This window comes from Chelmon rostratus, chromosome 5, assembly GCF_017976325.1.
Source record: "Chelmon rostratus isolate fCheRos1 chromosome 5, fCheRos1.pri, whole genome shotgun sequence".
NCBI lineage: Eukaryota > Metazoa > Chordata > Actinopteri > Chaetodontiformes > Chaetodontidae > Chelmon > Chelmon rostratus.
Window position 1 is genome coordinate 4,986,691 of NC_055662.1, and position 25,099 is coordinate 5,011,789.

The following is a 25,099-nucleotide window of genomic DNA, read 5'->3' on the forward strand; positions in this document are numbered from 1 at the left end:
GCTAAAACATGCAAATGTGCAGCTCTGGGAAGGCTCTTTAAAAGGCTCATATATTCATACTATACTAATCAGTTTGGGCTCATTTTCTATGGTGCTGCATTTGCTCTAAAATCAGATGAAAAAGCTGGAAAAAACATTTTTTCTTGATGTTTTCTTCTAGTGACTTGACATTTTTTATTGAAATGTATGTTTTTTAACGATATATAATCCGCCCACACACATACAGACCCAAATGCCTGCCATACCCTCTCACTCTCTTTTCATTAGCCTCTTTTATGACTGTCACACTCATCGAAAGAGCAACACACACACACCAGCCAGTGAAGAGGTCTTGCAGTGCAGTGGTCTATGATCACCTCTGTTTCCAGTGGTGCTGACCTCGGTCAGGCCCTCTGAGTTGCTTATCTTTTGTATTCTCTGAGTAGAAAACCCTGGCTTTCTATTTTTGCCCTTGTGTTTGTATTTCTCCCGTCATCTGTTTGACTCATTATCCACCCCCCCACCCCACCCCCCCTTGCCTCTGCCCTCCATTTTTTATTCGCACTCTTTTATTTATATTCTTTCTTTTCTTCTGCTGTCTGCAAACTGTTGTCTCCAAGCATCAAAGGCCTTATAATTTAACCCACACACACGCACACAATTTACACAGACACACACTCACCAGAGCCTTCAAACGATAGAAAAGACTCAAAACTATTCTCGTTTAAAGCTTGAAACAGTTTTCCAACAATAAACAGCTGATTCTTTTTAGCATACAGTGGCATTAAGTATGCATAAGTTCAGTTATACAACATGTTTTCCTCATGCTTTGGAGTGATGTTACGTTCATGCATCATCATCAATCATTATTAGAGCAAAGGGTTGCTTCTTTGTTTCTGCACAGCGAAAAGCCTCAAAAAAGTCAGATTTTTCTGTTACCTGCTGAAGCCGATGCATAAATCTGAACCCTGGCTTCTGAAAACACACACTCTGAACCACAGGTGTGTGTCTGTCACAGAGACACGTCACACACGGCAGGTAGCCTCAGGGCTGCCGCGGTGTGGTCTCAGATGGTAAGTGCATCTGCCCGTATCGCCTCTTAATGACAGAGCCGCTGATCACTTCAAACGAGCCACTCGCAGCAAAACTTTCCCCCCGTTGGTGGAGAGACGTTCGAGTTGCTGAGCCGGTACCCTGGAGAGCCATTCGGGACTCTGCGCGTGAGTGTGTGCGCGTGCGTGTGTTTGTGTCTTTTAGGTTACACACAAACTGTGTATTCTGTGTGTGTTCACGTGTTCAGACGCGCACTGATTTGCGTGTGTAGTCACCACATACCTCAACTTAACACAAGAGTGAGTGTGTGTGTGTGTGTGTGTGTGTGTGTGTGTGTTAGTAGAAGTGTGTCAGCTCTGGAGGTTTTTTTTGCCCGGCTGTGTGGAACACAGCAGATGTGCTCAGCTCCCCCCTGAGGATGCTGCCTCTCTCTCTCTCTCTCTCTCTCTGTCTCCCCCCCCCCCTCTCTCTCTCTCTCCCCTCACTCACTCCCATCGAGCTCCCTCATCCGTACATACCCTCCAATGTTTATACACCGCTGCTCTTCAGATAATAAGCTGACTTCAGTACTTATCCCCTTCCTTCCTTTGGTTACTTATTCCCACCTCTCCTCTATCTCTCTCCTTCCATCCCTCTGTACCTCTGACATGTCGCCTCGCAGGTTTTTTTAACTTTCGACTGACTGTGTTGTCTGTCTGTAACGTTTGCTGCGTGTTGTTTAACACACGTCCACACGCACATGGAAGCTGGTTGGCAGGACGGTTTCAGTGGAGGGTTTGTCTTGATGGTCAAAAAGCTTTTAGACTTTAATCTGGAGTCAGCAGTTAAAACTTGCATCATTGGGTAACCTTATGCATGAAAATAGTCAAATGAAGGGAGGTAAAAACCATGGATAAAATCAGCTGTTGCCCTCATTTTAAAAGTCCTGAGTCAGGGGTCTCAAACTCAAATTATGTGGGGCCACTGACCAGGTTGCTTTTTAGGGTCCAGTAAGACTCAGTTTGGGGTCTCGAGCTGTGCAGACCAAAAACCAACACAAATTCTTTTAGGGTTTAGAAAGACACATGTTGGTGTGAGCAGATGTTGCTGCTGGTCATAAATAAAAAAAGCTGTGCTGTTTGGAGCAGCTTGCTAAATGATACATGTGAAATAAAAGCTCATGTTTGTGCTGCTTTTTATGCAGCCGTGCTAGTAAATTAAATGAATACTCCAGGATAAAAGACTGGAAATGAAAATGAGGAAAAAACAAAGAATAATATCTAACAACAACCTTGGAAATCAGACCAAGCAGTTTCCACCGGGGGCCACTCGCTGGCTTGTCCTGGAGCTTTCAATCATATCACATGGTCATCAGGAGATCAGGCTTGCTTCATTGTTTCTTTCCAAGGCTTGTCATTCACATTAGCAAAGCTAAGCTTCTGGCATCACCTTTGGTGTGAGTTGAAAGGGATGTTGGCTGTCTGTGAGAATGAGCATCACTTCATGTGCAGCCGGTTTAGAAAGGGATCACCTTGTATTTGAAGCAACAAAAACAGAATCTTCCACTGACTAAAACAGAGCTTAATGTCTGTGGAAAACAATTCAATGACATCCAGGGCTTTGTAACACTTAAATAATCACACCATCAAGCCCTCAGTAACAAGCCTCACTTTTCTAACCCACACAGATGCACATGAACACGCTCATCCCGTGCAGCCTGCTCCACGTATATGAGTCTATTTAGTCCCAACTAGGCCACAGCGTCACATGAGCAGTTAGTCACACCATAAATCACACCAGTTCCTGCTGTTCCCTCCCTGGATTTCAGCTGCTATTTTCAGTCGGGAAAATGGCGAAAGAAGTGAAAATATTCATGCTGTAGAAAACAAAAAAAAAAAGAGAGAAAGAGCAACATTCGGTTTATGAGATAGCATTAAGCGCGGCGCGGGCTGTCGTCGCCTCGCGTTTCGCACGCACTCTATCGGCCCAGATAGAGTGGGAGAGAGGAGGAGAGGGAGAACAAGGTGACACTACAAGCAACAAGAGTGTGGATAATGAAAACTAAACACCATCCTTTCTCTCGCTCCTCCTGTCTCTGTCTCGCCTTTTCATCTGCTCTGCACCACTAGTTTGTCTGTATGCTAGTCAGGGGATTTGAATGGCGCACGTGTGCATGCTTGTGTGTGTGAGAGAGAGAGAGAGAGAGAGAGAGAGAGAGAGCCAAGAAAAAAAAAACAGTGGGTGCATCTTTTTTAAATTTTGATGAAAAAAGTCAGCTCTGGTTTTTCAGCAAGCCCTGCATATGGGACCGTGGAGGGAACATTTTGTGATTTTCTCATAATCTTCTTGAGATTGTTTGTGCCGCTGTGCGTGCAGCAAAATGAGAAACGACCCGAAAATGTGGCCGATCCTTTAGCGAATCCGGCAGCCCTGAGATAAAGCACATCGATCCGGCTATTTGATCAATAACAGGGTTTACAAGGAGGCTAATATTTCATTAATGCTCTGAGCGATAGCCTAATCAGAGGAAAAGGCCTCATTTAGGCTTCGTATTAAAATGCGATTCACACATGAATGATCAGCCCAGATAATGAACAATCTAATCACACCTGCAGATTTACTCCCATTATTAGTGTGCATTTATTAGCGATTTTACGCTCTGCATTCTGTTCACGTCGTCGCTCGGATCTCATTTTTCATTCGCAATAATGCCTCTTGGCCCAACTCTAAATCCCTGTATTGTTGTGTGTAGGTGTCGAGCCTAGATTAAGCTGCCCCTCTTAATGCCGCAGTGCTGAGCGTACGAGTCTTTTAACAATCTTTAGTCTCAAAGCTGCGTTAAACTGAGGCAAAACACAATTTAGCTTGTTTTCCAAAACAAGATGAGACAATATTCTCATTTTGAAAATTACCCGTCTTAATGGTATTTGTATTGAACGAGTGTATGAATGCAAACCTCCTGGCATCTGGCTCAATAACAAACTCACTTTTAAAAGTGGCATTAAAGCACTGGCTGATTGAAGCTGTTGGAGGTTCGTTTCTTTTATAGATGAAAAGATTGCGATTCTGTAGATTGTGCAGACTTGCAACCATTTCGGTTAGTCCAAGAATATCATCTGTATTCATCACTACACAACTGCTTTAAAAGCTCTGGATGCTGCCTTCACTCTGCCGTTAGAGTCATAACTGCTGGCTTGTTGTGGCCGCGGCACTCCTCATCAAAACAAGGGCCGGTAGGGCAGGAGCATCATCGCTTCTTGTTTATTTGCGCAGCTTTCCTAAATAGATGACCACCTTATCTCACTTCTGACATGCAGATCTGGAACTTATCAGACTTGCCCTGAAGACCGGCTCGCACTCCAGGATCTTAAAGTAAACACAGAGCTTGTGAAGCTTTCAGCGCAGAGCTCCGTCCTGCAGGAATAGTTTACCATAGATCTTGAAGCAAGATACTGGGTTTCAGCAAACTGTTTAGGAGCCGATGAGTTCTAGCCGTGAGAGCTTTTCACATCTTCAGCACATGATGTGCTGCGTTCACTGTCTTTGTTCTGTTCTGTGCTCTTTAAATGGAGGGCTGTTGTTTCTCAGTGTCTATGAATGGTGGATTAATGTAAATGCACGTTGGTTTTTTGCTCTGGTAGTCGAGGACAACGCAGAGGTGTAAATGCTTTCAGATTGAATCTTGTAGCCACTTAAATAGAATGAGAGAGCAGTTGGTCGACTGTCTGCTGGACTGCAGAACACTACAAGCTACTAGTCACTTTGCAAAACCATTTAAACCTGCGAGGGCTGATTATTCTGGCCACTTGCGGACAGTGAAGCAACACTGTCAAATTATCGCATTTATAAAGGCAAGTTATATGATTTGACAAGTGTGTTGGCGAACACAAGTCAAGTATTCATTAGTTATGTAGCTGTTTTCTTCTCCATCCGCTCCTGAAGGAAATGTCTGGTTCTTTAGCTGCTACATTCACCAGCGAGCTGCTGGGTTGAAGGTCATGCGCAGGTTAACTAGCCACAGAGTTCAAATGTGCAGGAGCTGTCAGACGCTGCGACTCTGTGTCTGAATGTTATGTAAGACAACACGCAGCTCGTAATGAAGAGTGAAGATGTGGGTGAGATGCACCACGCACAGTGCTGGCAGAGGGGATGACATCGAGCTATAGGTGGAGGAGTGGGCGAGGCTCGGCGGTGCGAATAAGCCGAGACATCAACAAAATTTGTGTGGCGAGTGTGAAATGTTCTTCTCGGCTTTTATCCGCTCATCTGTCAGGAAAGATGAGCTGTTTTGCAGTCATATCACTAACGTAGCGCCGCATCTGTGTGTCTTCATCCAGATGTGCTGGACAGCATGGCGAGGTTCAGCATTCAGGGCGTCTTCAACTACAGCATGCTGACTCTGTCCGACCACGAGAGGGTTTTGTATGTTGGAGCACGGGAGGCGCTGTTCGCCCTGGACCCCAACGACATCAGCCGGCAGCTACGGCCACAGGTAAGGCCACCCAAACACACAAACACACACACACACACACACACACACACACTCTAAAGGCCTTATTTGCAACCACTTAAGATTGTTACATTTTACAAAAGTTGTGACAAGGGATAAAACACGAGAAAGGAATGATTTCAAGAAAAACAATTATATTCACGACGTTGCCTGACTAACAGTCACTGCAACCGCCCACACACTCTGAGAGGCTCTTGCAGAAATGCGAGAAATTAAATGATAACACATAAGATTTGATATCACGGCGCTTCATGATGGACAGTTAAAGAACTGAAGCACCATCTCCTCCACACGGCCTGATTACTGAGCACTGCGGAGATAAACACACATTTCAAATACTTCATTTAAATACACCAAATTCAATTATGATATTAACTGTGATATAATTATTATAGAACCGCTTAAATATTACAGAGGTTCAGCTTGGGTAAGCAGGAAAGGAAAGAGAACAAAAGCATAATCCCTGCCTCTGCCACACGTCTCCGCCGCTTATTAACCACACTGACCTGATGTTATTTTATTTGACTTATTTATTTATTTGCTGAGTTTGTACTCAAGGACATTTGAGAACACACACACACACACACACACACAATTCTGGCAGATAATCAAAGAACCAAATAATACCATAATAAAGTCAAGTGAGACATACTAGTTGTTCGGTTTTTTATTGGTCTGGCCTGTGCTTCTTTTATTAAATTTTCAGACCTTGTAGAATCTAAAAATGTGCGCGCTGTCAAGCAATTAAATACCCTCTCAAAATGTATTAAAATGTCCTCCTTGAAGGGTCACAAATATAATAAAATGTATTAATTGCTGCTGTTAGTTAAGAGCCCTGCAGTGTGTCAGCTTTTCCACAGCAAACAGCTCAAACAGCCCTTGGCTTGGCCCACATGTATTTTTTGAGTTTATACATTGTTTTTGGAGGGCAAAAAACAAAACCACAAACCAAAGTGTTCCAGCAGTTTTTGTTTTTTCAGCCATAGAAAGCCATGCAGGTCCACATGGAGGCCTGAAACTGACAACATGTCGTGATCGCCCAGGTCAAAAACTGAATACTTCAATGAATATATATTGTTAGTTAAACGAAAATGGAATGTAAAAAGAGGATGTGCACTTTGTTTGAGGTTCATGTGTTTATCCATCATCAGTGTTTACAGCAAAAAGAAAGTAAAAGCTTTTTTACTGATGGCAAAGAAAACCTATAAAGCTTTATTTCTATTTACAATGATTACTTATTTAAATAACACCTCTCATTATGTGATTATTTCTATACTTACCAGTTAAACAATGAAAATCACCAAACTTGCTACCAAAACAAGATAATAACCAAGCATCAACCTCCGGGGCTGGAAAATGAAGCCAGCACAGAAGTAACTTGCTCCAAAAGCCAGTCGATCCCCATAGACCCCCACTACAGCAGCCAATAACTAATTCCTTCATTCATGACAGCTGAATGGGGGTTGGATTTTTATGTAACTCACTCATTTTAATTATATCAAGGCTTAAAGTTATGCATCACTATGGGCAGGGCCTCTTTGAGCATTCGACCCACCTCAGCTCCACCAATGCTCCACCTCTTTGCCCATTTTTGGATTCACAATAGACCTTCAGAAACATATGGGTGACGTCACTTAAACCATGTTTTATAGAGTTTATGGTAACAGCATATTCACAATGTTATTGTCACCCATAAACATACACTTCTTATAATTTAACGAGTGCTTGTTAATCAGGGAAGAGATTTTTACTGAACCAGGTTTTATGTATTTTGGATGCAGTTCAGATGTTTTCTGACGTTTTGCTAAGTTATTGCTTTATTTGGAAGATATTTATGTTATCTGTTGCTAAAAGCCTTTAACTGTAATAGTGTGAGTGTGCTGCCAAACATTAAGATCGTAATATGTGTGGCTGTTGGCGCCAATATTTCACCTCTATCCGTGCAAACCAGTGTGAATGCGTGGGAGTGCACAGGCACGCTCACACACACACACACACTTGCATACACACTGGCACAGGTTCTGGCCCTGTGTGTCGCAGTTTATGATGCACTTATTCAATCAGGTTTTTTTTTTATTGTGCTTGTTTTAATTTGTGTATCTTGTTTTTGTGCGTGGCTCTCTGGGCCAACCTATTTGTTGAAAGAGCCCTATAAATACCCTTGACTTGACCTGATGCACGCACATTTTCACATACAGAGATGCTAAAGCCTCAGACACTTAATCTGCTCTTGCTTTGCTCCCTCAATAATTGGTCCGTATTGCAATCAATACAATTACAGCATTCCACTGAATGTGCAGTGAGCAGCCTGCAGCGGTTTGGGGATTGTTATCTGATTTACCGCCGTAATGAGCAGTTATTAGATACACACACACACACACACACACATTGTCACACACAACACAGACACACGCTGTTTGAGTGAGGGTTATGAGTCTTACAGTAATGATAAGACCACCTGTTGTCAGCCCCCAGTGTGCAGTGTAGAGGGAAGGAGCCAACACAGAGAAATGACTGCACGAGGACGAGGGAATAGTCCGTCCCCTCTGTCACCATCTGCCCATCACTCTCTCACCCCTCCTCCCCCTTCCTCCTTTGCTCTGTTCTTTCTTTGCTGCTGTCTTACTTGCTGTCTTTCTTCATTACTTCCATGTCTGTCTCTCGTTGCTGAATGTTTTCTGGCGATATTCTCCTCAGGATTTTAACTTTAACTTTTTTTTCCTTTTTTGACGCACTCCCATTCGCATCTGAAGAGCTTCCTTTTACATTATTTAGTTGTGTTGTCTCCACAAAACACCACTGATACAAAATTGGACTAAATTTGCATCAGTGATGCACTTTTCACCTTCTCCAGCATTTTAAAAAGTACAAAATGCTGCAAATGTTCAAATGGCACGTCACAATCACACATCCACCTATCCTTGCTTTTCAGATGTGTTTTTAGGACCAGCAGCGTACGCTATATTACAGTTTCAACCAGCACTCCATGTCACTGTAGAACCAGCGTTCAAGCTAATGTAGACTGCAGTATTTGCATATGGCACAAAACATCAGCACGTGCCTTTCCAAAATGCTGAAACCGAGTGGCTGTGTAAAAGCACAGAGGTTTTTCCCAAAAGAAATGTTTCCACTTCATTTTAAAGGTTGAGGCCTTTTCACTGACTTACTTTCTGCAATCTGTTTGCCACATAAAGAGCCTACAGTGGATCCAGAGACGCTAATGTGAAGAGAGCTGAGATATCTGTCTAGGAGCTGTGTTATTATTGCCATGTGTTAATGTGAGGTAGAGGACATCTATTTTGGCAGATGTCTCATTGTAGGCCATTAGTCATTAACAATGAGAGCTACTACTCTTACCGCTGCCTGATATGTATATATATATATATTGTTTCATTATATTCAATGTGGAGCAGAGGCAGAGTGAGTTTCTTGGATCAGATGATGAAATAGACAGCGCCTGGCGACTAATGAGAATCCCTTGGGAACAAATTAGAAGTAACTAAACTGCTGGTGTTGCTGTGCTTCGTTTTATCTTTCTTTAAAAGCTTAAAGTGCGTTAGCGAACACCACAGATCATACAGGCACTGTTTCACAGCCACCCATCCTAATAATGAATTCAGTTATTAAATCTTAACCGCTATAACTCCATCATCGGTGGAGTGACCACGGGAATTCTGCGAGAATTAAATGTGAGTATTCTTTGGACAGTGGCAGGGAGGCGGCACATGAATCACTTTTTTTGTGTCTTGCCAGTGAAACATTATTATATTAAAATATGAAGTGTACCGATTAGAGTTCTAACTTAGCTAAAAAAGACTAATGTAGACTATAAAACGATATAAAAGTCAGTATTACAAAGCGCAGTCTATCTAGCAGCACAGTATATGGCAATAACCCATTGTTTGATTGCTGTTGGTTTAAATCCAGTCAAGTAAATCCAAGTTTAATACTGAATTTGCAGCGGCTCTCCGCCTGTAATGACCGGTGTAATTATTTCTAATGGTGTGGAAACCTCTTAGTAAACACAGTTCATATTTTAGACCTCTGTCCACGGAGCAAAGTTCAGCCATGTGTCACACAGCCATTAAAGGAGCAGCTACTGTAAATAATGCTAAATAGCAACAGCCACTAAAAGGAAGTGAATGGACAAACAGAGTGGAAGAACGTTTCTTTTCCATTTCCTCCCCTCCCGCGTATTTCAGCAGAATTGGAGGACAGAAGCTTGTCAGTGGAGTAGTGCTTTGTACGAGCCAGCCTGTCTTTGATCCTTTAAACAATGGTATAATCATTAGTGAATGCTGCTGCAGTAAGGACCTCACACTCTTCTACCTAACACTAACGCTGCCTTTGATGGGGCCAACCGAGAAGCACCGCCGCCGGGGACTGAAGCTGGGCGTCTGCACCACCTGCAGAGTCCGCGGACCCCGGTGGACGAGCATCACTTTGTGCGATCTTTCAGAAACTGCTCTGAACTGACGTGTCTGCCTGCTATAATGCGTCTATTGAAAATGTACATTTTTTCAGCAGCAGAATGCAGCTTGTAAAATGTGCTCTGTTTGTGAGTCCGTGGTTGTTGCCATAGTTACGGCTGCTAGTGGTCAAAAAGTGCAGAGTCTACAGCCCGAGTTAAGCAAACTGGCAACAAGGAATGTGTGAATTTTTTTTGCCGTGCACCCTATTAGAAAGAAATGAGGTCATGTCATCTACAGTGCTCATCTATTTACAGTGTGTATATTTGCTACGGTCCGTGCCAGAGAATGGAAATGATATATGGAGACGTACTTACAGAATGCATTACGTATGAGCCAAAGGCAGACAGCATCACTCCTGCCCACATCCAACCTTCCTCTCTCTTTTCTCCAGATCGACTGGCCGGCTCCGCAGGATAAGAAGAGAGAGTGTGTTGCCAAGGGGAAGAACAACCAGGTAACACCGATTTCAGAAAGGTTGGGGCTTCCTGCCGTGCTCAACGGCACCATGGCAGCGGGTTATGAGAGCAGCATTACTCACTTTGCTCAATTACATTTTGTCAAGCCACTCGGGGGTTCCTAACTGGAAACCTTCCAGTCATTGCATTAGCAGACGGTGCATCTCCCAGACAGCGTCAGCATCAGCAACTTTTAAGGTGGTTCAATTCAGGAAGTGTTTGTCTTGAGCTCCAGAAATAATCTTACATGTGATAGACTGACGCTGGGGCTTTATCAGTTCAGTAATACTAAATAAAAAAGCAAAATGCAATTAAAAACAATAAAATTGAATAAAAATACAAACACTTTTGCTAAAGCATAATTACCTTGTATGGACACAAGTGGAACCCTGCATCATTGTTTAGGAACTTTATCTGCTGTTAATCTTAAGAGTGATGCACAGTGCTTTTGCTGATTAACAGGGAATTTATGCATCATACATTAAGCAATATAAAATGTAGCTATAATACACGATTAATACACGATTAATTAAATAAAGGTGCATTTTGGGAAATATGCTGAATTTCTTTTTTCTTTTGGTGAGAATAAACATGATATAGATGAGAGGTCGATAGCACATTAAGTATGAAGCTACTGCCGGCAGCTGCATAGCTTAGCTTAGCATACTTGAAGATGCTAGCCTGGCTTTGCCCACCAAAGCGTAAAAACATCAACGTCATAGTTTTGGGGATGGTGTTGGAGCGTCACGGTGATGATAAGATTCAAGGCAGCAGTCCAGGACATAACCCCTGTAAAGCTTGTCATTTTTACACTTGGTTGTTGTGTGAATTAAACAACATATGGCATGTTAATTAGTGAGTTTTAGCTGTTCCTCCCTATTCCCAGTTAATGGCTGCTGGCAGCTTACTTCAATTTCAACAGACTCACACGTGAGTCGTATCTTGTCGTCCTAATCGCAGCAAGAAAATCTTATTATGATGCCCGACCGCACCACAAAGCATTCTTTAATCGGATAAAAAAAACACTCCGCTAACAAATCTCGTAATGATGCTCCATTTCTTCCAAATAATTTTGGATGATATTTAGCAGAGGAGTAATTCAGCATTAATTCATGTAATGTCTGTGCTCATGATCATCCAGCTCTCACTCGTCTGTTTTGGTGCATTTGGAAACACAGATAGGGAGCTGGCCCCAGCCTCAGCAAGAGCTTCTCGCTGCTTAAGCTGCATCATGTACATCTGCAAGTCTCGCCTTATATTTTAGAGAAACACATAGCCTTTGGAAGCTAAAACTTCTCTCATTGCACAACACTAACTTTTGATGTGGTTAAAAACCAAATGGGAAACAGTTCACTGGAGTAAAGCAGTAGCAACACTGCTTTAACTAAAACTGATTCCAAAGAAAAACATGTTGGGAAATTAGTATAACAGGAGCTTTAATAATGCAGTGTTTTCAAACAGTTATTAAAAGTTAATGTGTTCAGAATTCAGCTTCTGAAACTGGCTGTTCCAGGTGCAGTTCTTCAAATAGAGTGCGATGGTAGTGAAAAATCATGACTGTGCTTTAGTCCAGTGACTATGATAGCTGTGAGTTCTTACACATATATACCTCCTGTTACATATAAACAGGAATTGGCTTTCTGTGCAAGAATATCCATATGGTGTTTCCACTGCCCATCATAAATTTAATGATTAATCTTTATATGTAACGCTCTAACAGGGGGCCTGAAAGAGACCCGTCTGCCAGACAGATCTCATCCTGATTATCCTCACTGATTGCACGAGCTATAAAAATGAGTTTTAAAGAAATCATTTTGCTCGTGTTATAGCCACGAGACACAGATATTGTTTCTGCTGCTGCAACGGCAACATCGGCTGGATGCACTGAATTATTCATTCTTCCAGCATCATGCGTGAGCATCTGCTTCCAGCTCCATTCAAAAAGCTTTATTGTTCATCACAGCGCAGACATTAAAGGCCTCTTCCCATATAACACTGCATATGTTTTGCTGTTAATTACACACATATTCTTTGAATGGGTACAATCTGTCTCTTTTTTGTTTAGTTGAAAGGTTATTTAGATAATTTGGTCGCATCACTACATCATCTATTAAGCAATGTCCTCAATGGGATGCTGAACACTAGTATAACAGTGTTGAATTTGACTGACATCTCTGGCTAAACAAGAGTGAAATGTAGAACTTGTAGGCTGCCAATGTTCAATTTTCTGTTCAGTTTAGCCATTTGTACAGCGAAAAAGGAAAGTGAAAAGTCACAGCCCGAAGATCTTTTCAATCGCTGACTGGCCAACTGATTTCATACAGTTTTAATAAAAGGATGTTATCAGCAAACCTGATCTGGTGTCAAGGTTATTGAGGTATTTGAGGATTTAAAATAAGTCACATTGAAGCATGAGAAAGAAGTTAAATCATGGTGGAGCAAGCTTCACAACACTGATGTCTGAAACGGAAAGACAGCAGCATTCTAACAATTCCTCCTCTCTCCCTCACAGACCGAGTGCTTCAACTACATCCGCTTCCTGCAGAGCTACAACCACACGCACCTCTACACCTGCGGCACCTACGCCTTCCAGCCTAAATGCACCTACGTGGTAAGTATGCGTGTGTATACGTGTACGCTTGCCTCGACGGTGGGTTATTGCAAGCCGGCGCTGACAGGTGTCAACTTGAGATGCCAGTCTGACCTCAAGCTAAGACCGCCGTGTGACAAAATAAAAATAAATGCAATGGCAGAAAGGATCTCACTCTGGGTTAGCTGAACGTGTGAATGCTAGTGTACGTCTGTGCGGTGACGCTGATGCGATAAGGCAACATGGTGAGGGGCAAAGCCATGGTTATTGCGATGGACAGACAGAGCTTGCAGCTGTGTCATGTAGGTCATAACACACACTGACCACAAACCACCTGTGTTTCTCACTCTGCGTGTGTGTTTGTGTGTGTGTGTTTGCAGAACGCAGACTATTTTACCCTCAACACCGCAGCCCTGGAAGACGGGAAGGGTAAATGCCCATATGACCCTGCCAAGGGGCATACTGGCCTGATAGTGGGTGAGTAACAGTGTGTGTGTGTGTGTGTGTGTGTTGTTGTGAGTACATACTGTACATAGTTTCATGTAAATGCTTCATATACAGACAGTACTAACATTTTATAATAGAAGAAAATAAAGTTTTAAACTGTTTGTGAATGGGTGTTATGATCATTATGGGATCATTTTAAACTGAAAAGTCATGATTTTCCTTTGGTGTTTGTATCGACCAAACACACAGTCGGCTTTGTTGTTCCTTCCCAGCAGTCTGAGTGCTGAACTGAACAGCACCTTGTTTTTACTGCTCTAACAGAAACATAAAGCGTCCATCAAATCTCTACAAACCGCTCCTGCAGCATTTCCAACCATGCATACCATGTTTTGCCACCATACGATTGCACTGGGAGTCCAGGAGTCTAATTCAAGTTTGCATGCTGCCTTCACTTCAGTGTGAGCAGCTTCACCAAACCTACAGGCGCCCATTCTCTCATTCTGCTTTGTGTCTCCCCGCTGAACCGCTGACCTTCTCTTGTTGTGAGCCCGCACAGTTGTGGCTGAAAAATAGAATTAAACTTAAGCTTGTGCTTTTTTGGTGCAGATAAGGAGCTGTACTCAGCAACGCTCAACAACTTCCTGGGTACAGAGCCAGTCATTCTGAGGAACCTGGGCCAACAGCACTACAGCATGAAGAGCGAATACTTGCCTGCGTGGCTCAATGGTAAGTGAAAAAGAGAACATGGGAAAGAACATTTTGGACAACACTTAGTCAAATATCTGTATTCATGGACCCTATTTTTTTGAGTCTGAGTGGCGAATGGGGTCTTTGAAACAGGTAATGTGTTGAGCAAGAGCGCTGCAGTCGCAAAGCGGGCTGCAGGGTAATCCCTTCAGGCGTTTGCACACCGTATATGCGCGTCCACTAAAAGTGTTTGTTTTTGCCACTGACAGCTCAGATTGTTATGTCTCTGACAACATTATGGTAAGGATCCCTACAGAGATACATTCTATTAAAGAGTGAGATCCTTTTTGTTAAACCACAAACAGGCGCTATGCCACTGTTGGCAGAAACAAAACAAATATTGACCAAAACCGTCTTGGTTCGTCCTCACACTGTTCCAACAATCACCACTAACTCTAATAATAATTATTAACAGATAATGGAAAAACCGGCTCCCAGTCAGTTACAGTTACAGTGTGCTCAGAAGGGATTTAGCAAGCTACCAATTGTAAACTTAAAACAATATTCAGAGAAAAAAAATAATAGATAGAAAAATCTATCTTCAACCATACTTTATGTTTTGGAATTAATGCAAAATATTCTGCATGACAGTAGAGGTTGGTAACGCCGGCCTCTTTATAACAGAGTTTCATAAGGAAAAAAATAAGTGCCAGAAACATGCAAAAGAACAAGATAATGAATGGCAGGAAATGAAGCACGGGACTCGGCTGCAGAGCAGGATCCTTATCATTTGGGGGGAGGAGGTGGGGAAATGAGTGAGTCACTTGGTGAGAAATGACGGGGAGAGAAGAGGATGAAGTCACACCAAGAAAATGGGTGATGAAACAAGAGGCATTAGGATTGGTGATGAAAAGATAGAGGGAGAGGTGAGGGGAATGGAGAATGGAGGGGGAGCAAGGAGGAACATACAGATGAGGCGGAGGTTTGGACCGATGTGTCTGTTTATTATTCATGCTGATACAGAGCTTTTATTAAAAACTAGACCCAGTAAAGCAGCCTCACCTTAATGTAAGCAGCTTCTGACCAGCCTAAAACATTTAATTGGACTGGGTTTTCAGTGCAGGGTTGTAGTGTACCATGATGGCTTAAAATGCTGCTTCACAGGCTTTTACACTTATACGAGCAGTCCATCAGGGAGAAACACGGTATCCTTGTGATTTAAACAAAAAAGTGCTTTTGCATGAAAATAATTGAATTTAAAGCTCCCAGCAGCAGGGTCGAAAAATGCCTACATCTGCCTTTTAAAGAAGAAAAAAAAACATCTCATTCACAATCTAATGAGGACCAGGTATAGAGAGAATCTGAGACAGGCAGGAAGGACGGGAGGAAGTGAGGAACACAAAATGGACCGCTAATAGGCAGCACCGGAGAGACGGAGAGGGAGGAGTGACTGGAGGAGAGACGAGGCGAAAGAGAGAGTGATGATAGAAAATAGAGAGGTGAGAAGGAGCAGCACGGAATGAGATGGAGATGTCAAACTGCGTGTGTGTGTGTGTGTGTGTGTGAGGCAGTCCAAATGCACCTACAGGCAGAGGCTGTCTATTTGTTCAGTTGTGATGTATGTATTTACTATCATGTGTAAACACACTGTCACTGATGCTACTCGTCTGTGTGTGTGTGTGTGTGCGCGCGCGTGCACGTGCAGAGCCGGACTTTGTGGGTTCAGCCCTGGTGAGGGAGAGCAGTGGCAGCAAAGAGGGGGACGACGACAAGATCTACTTCTTCTTCAGCGAGCGAGCGTTGGAGCTGGACTGTGACACTGAGCTCACTGTGGCCCGGGTGGCCCGCGTCTGCAAGGTAACGCTTGGGCTGATAATCAAAGCCGACTTTAACAGGTTCAATCGGGAATCTCCTGAAACGGCCTGATTCTCGCTCTCAGCGTGGTGTGCGTGCGCAAGTTTAATCACAAACCGGAGGGAAGGGAAAGCGGCTGTTGAAGAGAGCACAGGGACACATTTCTAAGCTCCAAAACAAGTTTGGACTGCAAAATCATACTGTAGTTTCATGCAAGCTTGGCTTGACATCAGCCATTTTTCTGTTTTCTCCAGCAGCTATTTCTGAACATTTAATAATGTGATACAGCCGTTACTCACAGTTTTGGGTTTACAGACTTCAACAGAAGATGCCTATATAAGGAGGCAGCCAGGAGAGCTGTTGTACAGCTATACGTGTAAAGTAAATATATATATGCATGAAGCTGATAAATCACACTTGGAATAGCCTGTAGTTACTTGCAGCAAACAGAATGACATTTAATTTTCAGGTCAGTTCCACTTTTTAGACAGCTAGCACAGGAAATACTGCTGTTCACCTAAACTTAGACACAGTTCCTCAAGAGTGGCCTCAGGATATCAGCAGTGCTCTGATTGTACTGTCTGGTGATCTTTAGTCTTATATCTCCACTTGAGGACGGATCACAGTTCACATTTTGTGGTCACTGATCCTCCGTGCTCTGTGCATCTAGTCATGAGGTCAAATTTAGATTAAACTGCACTGTTCTGTCCGTCCACCATTGCACATGCAGTGCAATATGGTGTGTTGAACACATTTTGATCAGACATGATCTGCATGTAATAAAAGAGATAGCAGCATGAAGCACAAAGAGAAGGCTCCTGCCCTGCTTTCATTTGACCCACAACAACAAGAGCAAATGAATTCAGTTCATCACCAGTTTATGTTTATGTGAAGACAATTACATTGACATAGAGCGATTTGGTCATTAATGCATTCATTTGCCTAATTAATGACTTTGTTAGGATAACTGATTGCGTTTGATATACCACAGTGATCATGGCATCAGGCGTGCTTCTTGTGAGACTTTACAGTTCCTTTTATTCTGTGTGACTTCAGTGATCTTTTAGTGAACGCAGCAAAGGTTTAGGGTCTTGTTGCACGTGCAACCATGTCATCAGAGTCAACATAAATCAAATAAATAGATACAGACTGTTAACAGTCTGAGGAGATGTGTGTAATTAAGTGTACAATATATTATGCAGTGTTTTATGGCAAGTGTCCTTTAATGTCTGCACTGTGATGAACAATAAAGCTCTTTGAATGAAATTGGAAACAGATGCTCACACATGATGCGTACAAGAGCAGTGAATAATCCGCTGCATTCTGCTGATATTTCCATTGCAGCAGAAGCACAATGTCTATATCTCACTGCTGTAATATGAGCATTTGCATTTTTAATTCGTTTTTTACAGCCTCTGCAATCACTGAGGATAATAGGAATGAGACGTGTCTGGCAGACAGGCCTCTTTTGAGCCCACAGAATACTCGATAAAGGCACCATTCATCAATATATATAATGCAATGTTTATTTTATAATTGAATATTATTATCTTTATCCTGCATTTCAATGGTGCCCTTGAACATTTCAGGGTTAACTGCTCCTTAAGAGGCTTTTCCAACCCGGCGGCAGCTCAGTCAGCCACTTCACGTGGAACAAGTTGATGATTATGTGCATACAGAATATGTGCAGTGTATGTGCAGAGATGATTTTTGGAATCTATAAGGTGAAGGAGAGGCTAATGAAATGCAACATAAGCAGCAGCCACAGCATAATAGAGAAAGAAAGAGAGCAGAGGGCTGTCAGGTTGAAAAGTAGAGTCTGTTGCCCCGCTAACCACACAGGTGTGGTCAGAAGGGTGCTCTGTTGCACCTGTAGCCACACCCAACAGTGTTGTCACAGTGTGCTGACCACGCCCTGTAGTACACTTCTACATCACTGCTCTAAAGGCGAGAAAAACAAGACATTCAGCTGCTGTGAAGTTGATCTTTAAATATGTCAAAGGTTGTGCTAGATGTGTGCTGCAGAGAGCAGAGCAGTGAGTCATGTGAGTGAGGCGGCACAGTTTAACATCTCTCTTTGAACGGGCCGTCCAATTTCGCTCCATTAAACTTTAGAGGGAAATAGATATTTCAAAACATATAAAAAATACAATGCTGTGATGACTAATGTCTGGTCTGTTTTTTTGCCCCCAAACTGATTGAATGATTGATTACCTCATTAAAGATTATTGAAAATGATTTCTTCTCATTCATTTTGTGTTCATGTCATCCACTCAGTCTATAAATATGCAAATAGCTTTAATTTCTTCAAGTTTAACCGTTCCTTCTAGTATCTTCTCGTGTCAGCATACACATCATTCTGCACAGTGACGCTCAAACATCCAAGTAAAGGAACAATCAGCTGCTTTGGAGCGGAGGGGGACCAAAAGAACTGATGTGTGATCAATCCATACCAGCCACTGATAAGACCTGATATGTCCTCTCTCAGGGGGATCTGGGTGGTACCAGGACCCTGCAGAAGAAGTGGACCACCTTTCAGAAAGCCCGGCTGGAGTGCTCCCTCCCCGAGCGCCACGTCTCCTTCAACAACCTGAGGGCCGTCTTCACGCTGCCGGGCCAGGACTGGCGGGGAACCACCTTTTACGGTATCTTCCACGCCCAGTGGTGAGTCAGAGCGAGCACTGTCAGAGCCACGTAGCAGAGACTCAATTTCAGTACATCCTCAGATAAGTGTCAGTTAATTAAGACATGTGTCATCGGCAGACAGGCCAAGACACTACATCTCTTTGCCAGCATGTCAGCCACTCGGCTTTTTATTAAAATCGAGGGGTCAGCCAGTCATTCTGACACGATGGCTCTAATTATGTACTTTGTGTGATTAGATATTTACTGTAGAATCGGGCCTATAATATAACAGGCCTTTAACAGACATAATGTTAGTAATTTTAAACTCAAGTGCGCTTGAATATGTTTTATTGCTTTGATTAGTGTTTTAATATCACATGGTATCCGTGTTTCACATGACGGTGAACCCATTTGTTGAACATAATGCTTCAATCAGGTCCTGTGCTACAGACATAAACAAGAAGAGGACACATTTTCATGAAAAGCTCTTCAAAAACAGTCCTTTTAAGCCATATAGGAGTCAAAATTGATCCAGTAATGTAAGAACAGCAGTGACACTGGGTCTGAACACCCCACTGGAAGTAAAGCTAGCCCAGTATCGTGCTGTGTCACTCTTTAAGTCAGTGTTGTTCAGTTGGTTTAAACACAGACACCAGTCAACAGATTGCTTATTTCAGGCCTTAATTACATCTGTGGAGCATTTGTGAGGCTGATCAAGGAAAGCAAACTGCATTGATGTCCACTGTTCTGGGCTCTTCGGTTTTAGCCTGATAAAATACCATTTTTTTTTCTTCTGAAGTAACTGTAGAGAAAACTTGCTTTGCATTTGCTAAACTTAAACTACAATCGGGGGTTTAATAGGGTGTTGACAACCATAATTGCTTTAGATAAGTGATTGTAGTATTATTAGTGGCATGAAGATTGGCATGTGCTGGACCACTACATAACTGTAATGTGTTAATGAGTTAGTTATCACCAAAGAAATAGGAGCGAGGGCAGGAGGTTTTCTTTGGCAGGGAAGTTGGAGGCTTTCTGCGTCTGCGGGTAATGCCCTTTGATGTGTGTCTTTTGTGTTCTTCAATAAGATATCATATCGCAAAGTGAACCAGCTTTGAACTTGAAGCTTTGTTTCTTCATTCAGAGTTCCTACAGCTGCTGAAAAAACAGCCCGATCCTTTTTCTCTGTGTGACTCGCTGGGGATTCCTTAAAGCCCCCTGGCTTTGATAGCGATAACATTAAGATAATTGGACATTATGTAAATGATGACTTGGAGTTCAAGCCATAATCTCACTGAATAGGCTGGCTTTTTAACTTGCTAAGACATCAGTGCTGTCCTTTAGTTCTGACGTTCACCTTATAAACCCGTGGCACTGCTGCACATTAACAATGCTGCTGCAGACTGGAAAAGCACTCAATTAATGGACACAAGCTCTTCTCTCCTGTTTATGGCTTTGAAAAGCCTGAGATTTTACAGCAGCAGCACAGCCTGTATTTAAAGGTGAATTTGGAGGTGTGTGCCTCCATGAATGTTCCAACAGATAACCGCAGTAAGACTGTGCTGCTGCCTGAGTACAGGACATGCTGAACAACCTCTGGAATTTGTCATTTTTTAGCGGAAGAATTTTGGCTTATTCATAATCACGTCTTTGTATCAACATGTCAGTGACTCAGTTTGAGAGCTAAATAAAAAACATGATTCCATTCCAGTGACTGAGCGTGGAAATCAAATGTATTTGTGAGATGAGGAGCACAAGCGTGATTTCATGTGTGTGGGTCATGTGTCAATACCACTGAGGGTCTGAAATTGGGTTGGAATCCCACACCCCGACCTCGCCATGACGTGCAACGCATTTCTTGAGTCACAGCACCAACTGATGGATTCCTGCCAAGGAAGTGTGTTACATGTACGTCAGTTTGTGCATTAGCTTGCTGGGCCACAGAAAGAGTGGAGATGTGTCAACACGCGTAATCATTTCAGCTCACTCAGTAAAGGACGGTTTAGACTGTGGAGTTAATATTTATTGTAAATATTTAGTGCACTGTGATTATTAAAAATTTTCTTTATATATTTAAAAGCTCACCTTGACAGTGTTTGCCTATTGTAAACATGTTCACTTTTAGTTCACACTTCTTGCTTCTAACATGAACAGATAGAACAGTTTGCTATATTTCCCCATATTCCCCATATATAGTCTGTCTTTACATTTTCTGCAAGTGGATGACAAATTGTCACTGCCTTACATCACTAATTCACTGCCTTGCCGCCATGTTTCAGGGGTGACGTGGACGTGTCGGCGGTGTGCCAGTACCAGATCGGTGATGTGAAGAAGGTGTTTGAAGGATCCTACAAAGAGTACAGGGAGGCATCCCAAAGGTGGGCGCGCTACACCGGGGCTGTCCCTGTCCCGCGGCCTGGATCGGTAAGAAACTTGTACTGGCACATGCAATGTTTGGTAAATGCAAATATTTCCAGACAACTTCGAGAAGAAAGGAAAGAGTAGTATTCCAACATGCAAAGGCACACCTGTTTTTTCTCAGCTGCTGCATCACAAAAGCAGAGATGAGTGGGCAGAGGAGGGATAATGAAAGAGGGAGGGAGGGAAGTAGAAATGGGTGGCGTGGGGTACTGCAGCGAGAGAAGTGGAAAAGAGAAGAAGCTGGCACGACACGAAAAGCTAAGAACGTAATGATCCAGGACGAAAGGAAAGGAAGCAGAGGAAGGGGTGTGATGGCAGGAGGAGGTGAGAGCGAGAGTGAAAGAAAGACGGAGAAGAGAGGGAGAGGGAGAGTGGGAGGGCAGTCATCTCAAAGCCAACTAGCCATGCCAACCTGTGCCAGCTGCAGCTAAGAAGTTTCCTCCTCTTCCTCTTTCTCACTCTTCCCTTCATCCTTTCCTCCATTCCTTTCCATCCTCCGTTTCCCCATCCATTTCCCTCGCCTGTCCCTCCGTCCTCTGTCTGTGCTGCAGTGTATAACTAACTCAGACAGGGAGAATGGCTACAACAGCTCTCTGCAGCTGCCTGACGCCACGCTCAACTTTGCCAAGAAGCACCCGCTGATGGAGGACAAAGCTCTGGCTCGCCCCCTGCTGCTCACCAAGGGCGTCAACTTCACGAGGCTGGCAGTGGATCGCGTTAGCGCCCTGGACCAGCGAGCGTACAACATGCTCTTCATCGGCACAGGTGCAAATTACATGAAGGCTCCTATTTTTTTTTTTTATCGCCGCAAAAATGTTGTAGTTTGAGCTGAAGAATTTCAAAAATTTAGAGCACGAAGCGGAAGTTCAAATTTAATACCACTCACTCCACCACATTAATTTAGCTTTTTCAGAACCTTCGTGGTTTTTCGGTAATCACAGTTCAAGCCTCATGCTCTTTTCAGAGCTTTCACTTTTGTTGTGCATTGCATGACATGTTCAAACCTAGAGCAATGAGTGGCCAACTATTCACACGGCACTTCAGCTATCTGTGGTGCTTCACCTCGAGCTGAATTTTCTATTGCTTTCATTGTTAACATTGTAGTGGGTATTGCTTTAATCTCTTACACTTCATCTGATAATTAGACTTCTTGCAGCGCTTATATTTAAACTGACGAAAACTAACTTTTACCTTTAAACTGACAGCCCAGTGTTTCATCCGCAAAAAGACATTTCAGTTGCTTTCATCATATTCAGTTCAACTGCTTTCATTGCTTACACAAATGGTTTCAGCAGATACACTTCAACTGATCTTAATTACTTTTAACTGACAGTTCAACTTATTTAAGTGCTGCATCTTAAACTGCAACTCCCATTCAACATTTCAGTTAGGTTTAACAGTTAACTTAACACTTGCACTGTGCAATCTAAGCAAGTACACATTTATAATAATTATCATAATAATAATAATCATGTAGCCATTTCTTGCTTTTTTTTGGACAAAACAACACCACAGCTCTAAACATGACACAACATCTACATACATAAATTAAGACTTAAAAGATAATCTAATAATTTAATAACAGGGTTGTTGTATTGGATTTACATCTGTCCACCTCCTGTAGTATGGCAGTGGCAGTGAAAGTACACATTCTCGTCGTTCTTCAGATTTCCCTATTCCCCCACCGTGCGGGAGTGTGTGTTTGTGTGTGTGTGCGTGTTGAACCGAGTATTTGTTGAAGAGATGAGAACTTACAGGCCGTGGCAGCAGACAGGGACAGGTACTGGCATTAGGTATGGTGGCACAAAACAACATGCCATCTGGCCAGACTTCAGCTGGGTTTCAATTAAGGACTTGATTTGCATGCCGAGATCCATCCTCATGCATCAAAGGAAACGTCTACGTATGCACGACTTAATTAATATCTCCAGTCAGTAGCCATCGGGCCCATATGCAGGTGTCCCGTTTTGGCACGGATCTGAAGTCAGCCGGCCCTCCCAGAGCCTTAATCTTGAATAACACAGATCTGACAGTGGATTCCAGGGAATGTGAATTTGAATGCAGCCCATCTCACGAATGGAGAGAGCCTGAACTACTTACCATTCAGATCACTGCAGCGGCAGAGTGACTGTGGCAACTGACAGTGTGACAACAGCAAGCTCAGGGCTTCTCTGCTGGCAAGCAGGGAGGCCAACCCGGACACACGGACACACCAACACACACGTGGTCACACACATGAGTAACACTCACAAATTGATATCTATACACACACACACACACACACACAGATACACACGCTCACACTCCCTGAGCCAAGTGCAGTCATCCCCGCTTGTCGTGCTTCACAGCACAAACTCAACAGGGCCCTTGGCAGACGTGCGCTCATAGTGCCAATTGGGCTGCGGGCTTGATTAGGTATTAGCTGCAGCATAGTGACAGCTGATGTGAAAAGAGAGAGAGGGAGGGCTTGTCGAGACTGTTTTTCAGAAAAACCAGGCTACAGGATTGAGGGATTAGCCGACACTGGTCCCTTACGCCGCGAGAGGCGAGTGTGATGATATGCCTGCTGCTTGCTATGCCCGTGTGTGTGTGTGTATGTACGTGTATTTCCATCTCTCAAGCCTCCCGTTGGCTACCGGGTTAGCTTTTCATATTATCCGTGACAGTCACTTAATCAGGAGGACCACACAAGACAGCACATGTCAGCATGCAACACTATTCCATCCATAGACACACACACACACACGCACACACATCAAGGTCACCCCACCAGCTGTGCCTGAAACGCCTTTCATCACAGGGGATCTACACTTGTTCACAATGCCCTACATGAAAGGAGCACAGGATCTCCTCTTCCTCCTCCAGCATCAGCTCCCCACACACCGCTTGAAAACGTCTTCAAATGCGTCTGATAATATTACCATTACCCGAGGTCTTCAAAGGCCACAAACAGCATCCTGGCTCTTTTAAATTCACCTTTAGATACTTTCTTGCTGTGCTAGACTCGGCTCAGCAAGCTGTACGTCCGAGCGGCTGTGCGTTGTGGCAGGGGAAGTTGTTTTCTTTTTCATTTTCTGCCTTTTTCAGTTGCAGAGTAGCATGAAATTTTAGTGCAGCTGCTGTTTAAGTCTTCCAAATTGAAGCTGATGAAAGTTGCAGACAACCTGATGACACTTAATGTGCATTGCTTGTTATCATGTATGTGACCGCGAGTGTGCTCTTTCTGTTGAGGACGCTTCCTTCCTGTCTTTCACAGGCCTTTTTACATCAAAACAGGAAAAGCACAGATGGAATTAATAACATAAATTAAGGCTGTATGCTTAGATGCAGGGCCTTGCTATTTGCAGGCTGGCTGTCTGGCATGACTTTACTGGAGCGCCCCAAATATCGTCAATGTTATTAGTTTCACCTGTGCTTTTCTTGCGACAAGTCAAAATTGAGCAGTAAATCTTAAAAGAGCCGTGCCTTTACGTTAATTGTTGTCCAGCTAATAGGCACTGCAAGGCACAACATTAACCGATCGAACGTTAACACAGGCGATCAATGTACAGTCGTCTGTTAACTGCAGCTAGAACGTGGTTGCCAGCATACAGACGACTTTCAGTGTATGTTTTAATACTTAAATCACTTCTTTTGGCTTCGAAGGACTGTGTTTGTATATCATAATATCTCATCATTAATATTTTAATGAACTTCTATGTCATCACAGGTGTGGGTCCGTGCATGTATTAGTATATAATTAATATTTAAGGGAAATACCGTGCAGTGACAGGTGTTTGTTCACAGATCATTAATATGGAAATTGAGTGATATGCAGTCACAGATGTATGGGTACATTTATGATAGCACGTCTTTATTATTCAAATGAACTGGTGTGCAGTCACAGGTGTGTGTGTAAATATTTTTTAATATCATATCAATGATATTTAAATCAGCTGGTCTGCTGTCAAAGGTGTGTGCTTATTGGGTATTTTGTATCGGGACCCAGCCGAGTGCTAAAGCCATCTGTTATGTTTTCATGCATGCCATG

At 43.1% G+C, this 25,099-nt stretch overlaps 1 protein-coding gene across 3 annotated transcripts in view; it reads left to right on the forward strand.

Annotated features, from left to right (window-relative positions):
• The window catches only part of sema4c (sema domain, immunoglobulin domain (Ig), transmembrane domain (TM) and short cytoplasmic domain, (semaphorin) 4C), an 86,372-nt gene that overhangs the window by 53,268 nt on the left and 8,005 nt on the right, over positions 1 to 25,099 (forward strand). For 2 of the 3 annotated variants that reach the window (XM_041936689.1, XM_041936690.1), the window contains 9 exons: positions 5,349 to 5,503; positions 10,385 to 10,447; positions 12,961 to 13,059; positions 13,419 to 13,515; positions 14,092 to 14,211; positions 15,878 to 16,029; positions 18,515 to 18,690; positions 20,928 to 21,072; positions 21,621 to 21,834. In XM_041936689.1, coding sequence (XP_041792623.1) covers positions 5,349 to 5,503; positions 10,385 to 10,447; positions 12,961 to 13,059; positions 13,419 to 13,515; positions 14,092 to 14,211; positions 15,878 to 16,029; positions 18,515 to 18,690; positions 20,928 to 21,072; positions 21,621 to 21,834 — 1,221 coding nt within the window. Of the gene's footprint in view, positions 1 to 1,128; positions 1,200 to 5,348; positions 5,504 to 10,384; positions 10,448 to 12,960; positions 13,060 to 13,418; positions 13,516 to 14,091; positions 14,212 to 15,877; positions 16,030 to 18,514; positions 18,691 to 20,927; positions 21,073 to 21,620; positions 21,835 to 25,099 lie in introns of those variants that run through there. The other variant, XM_041936691.1, reaches the window with a different exon arrangement.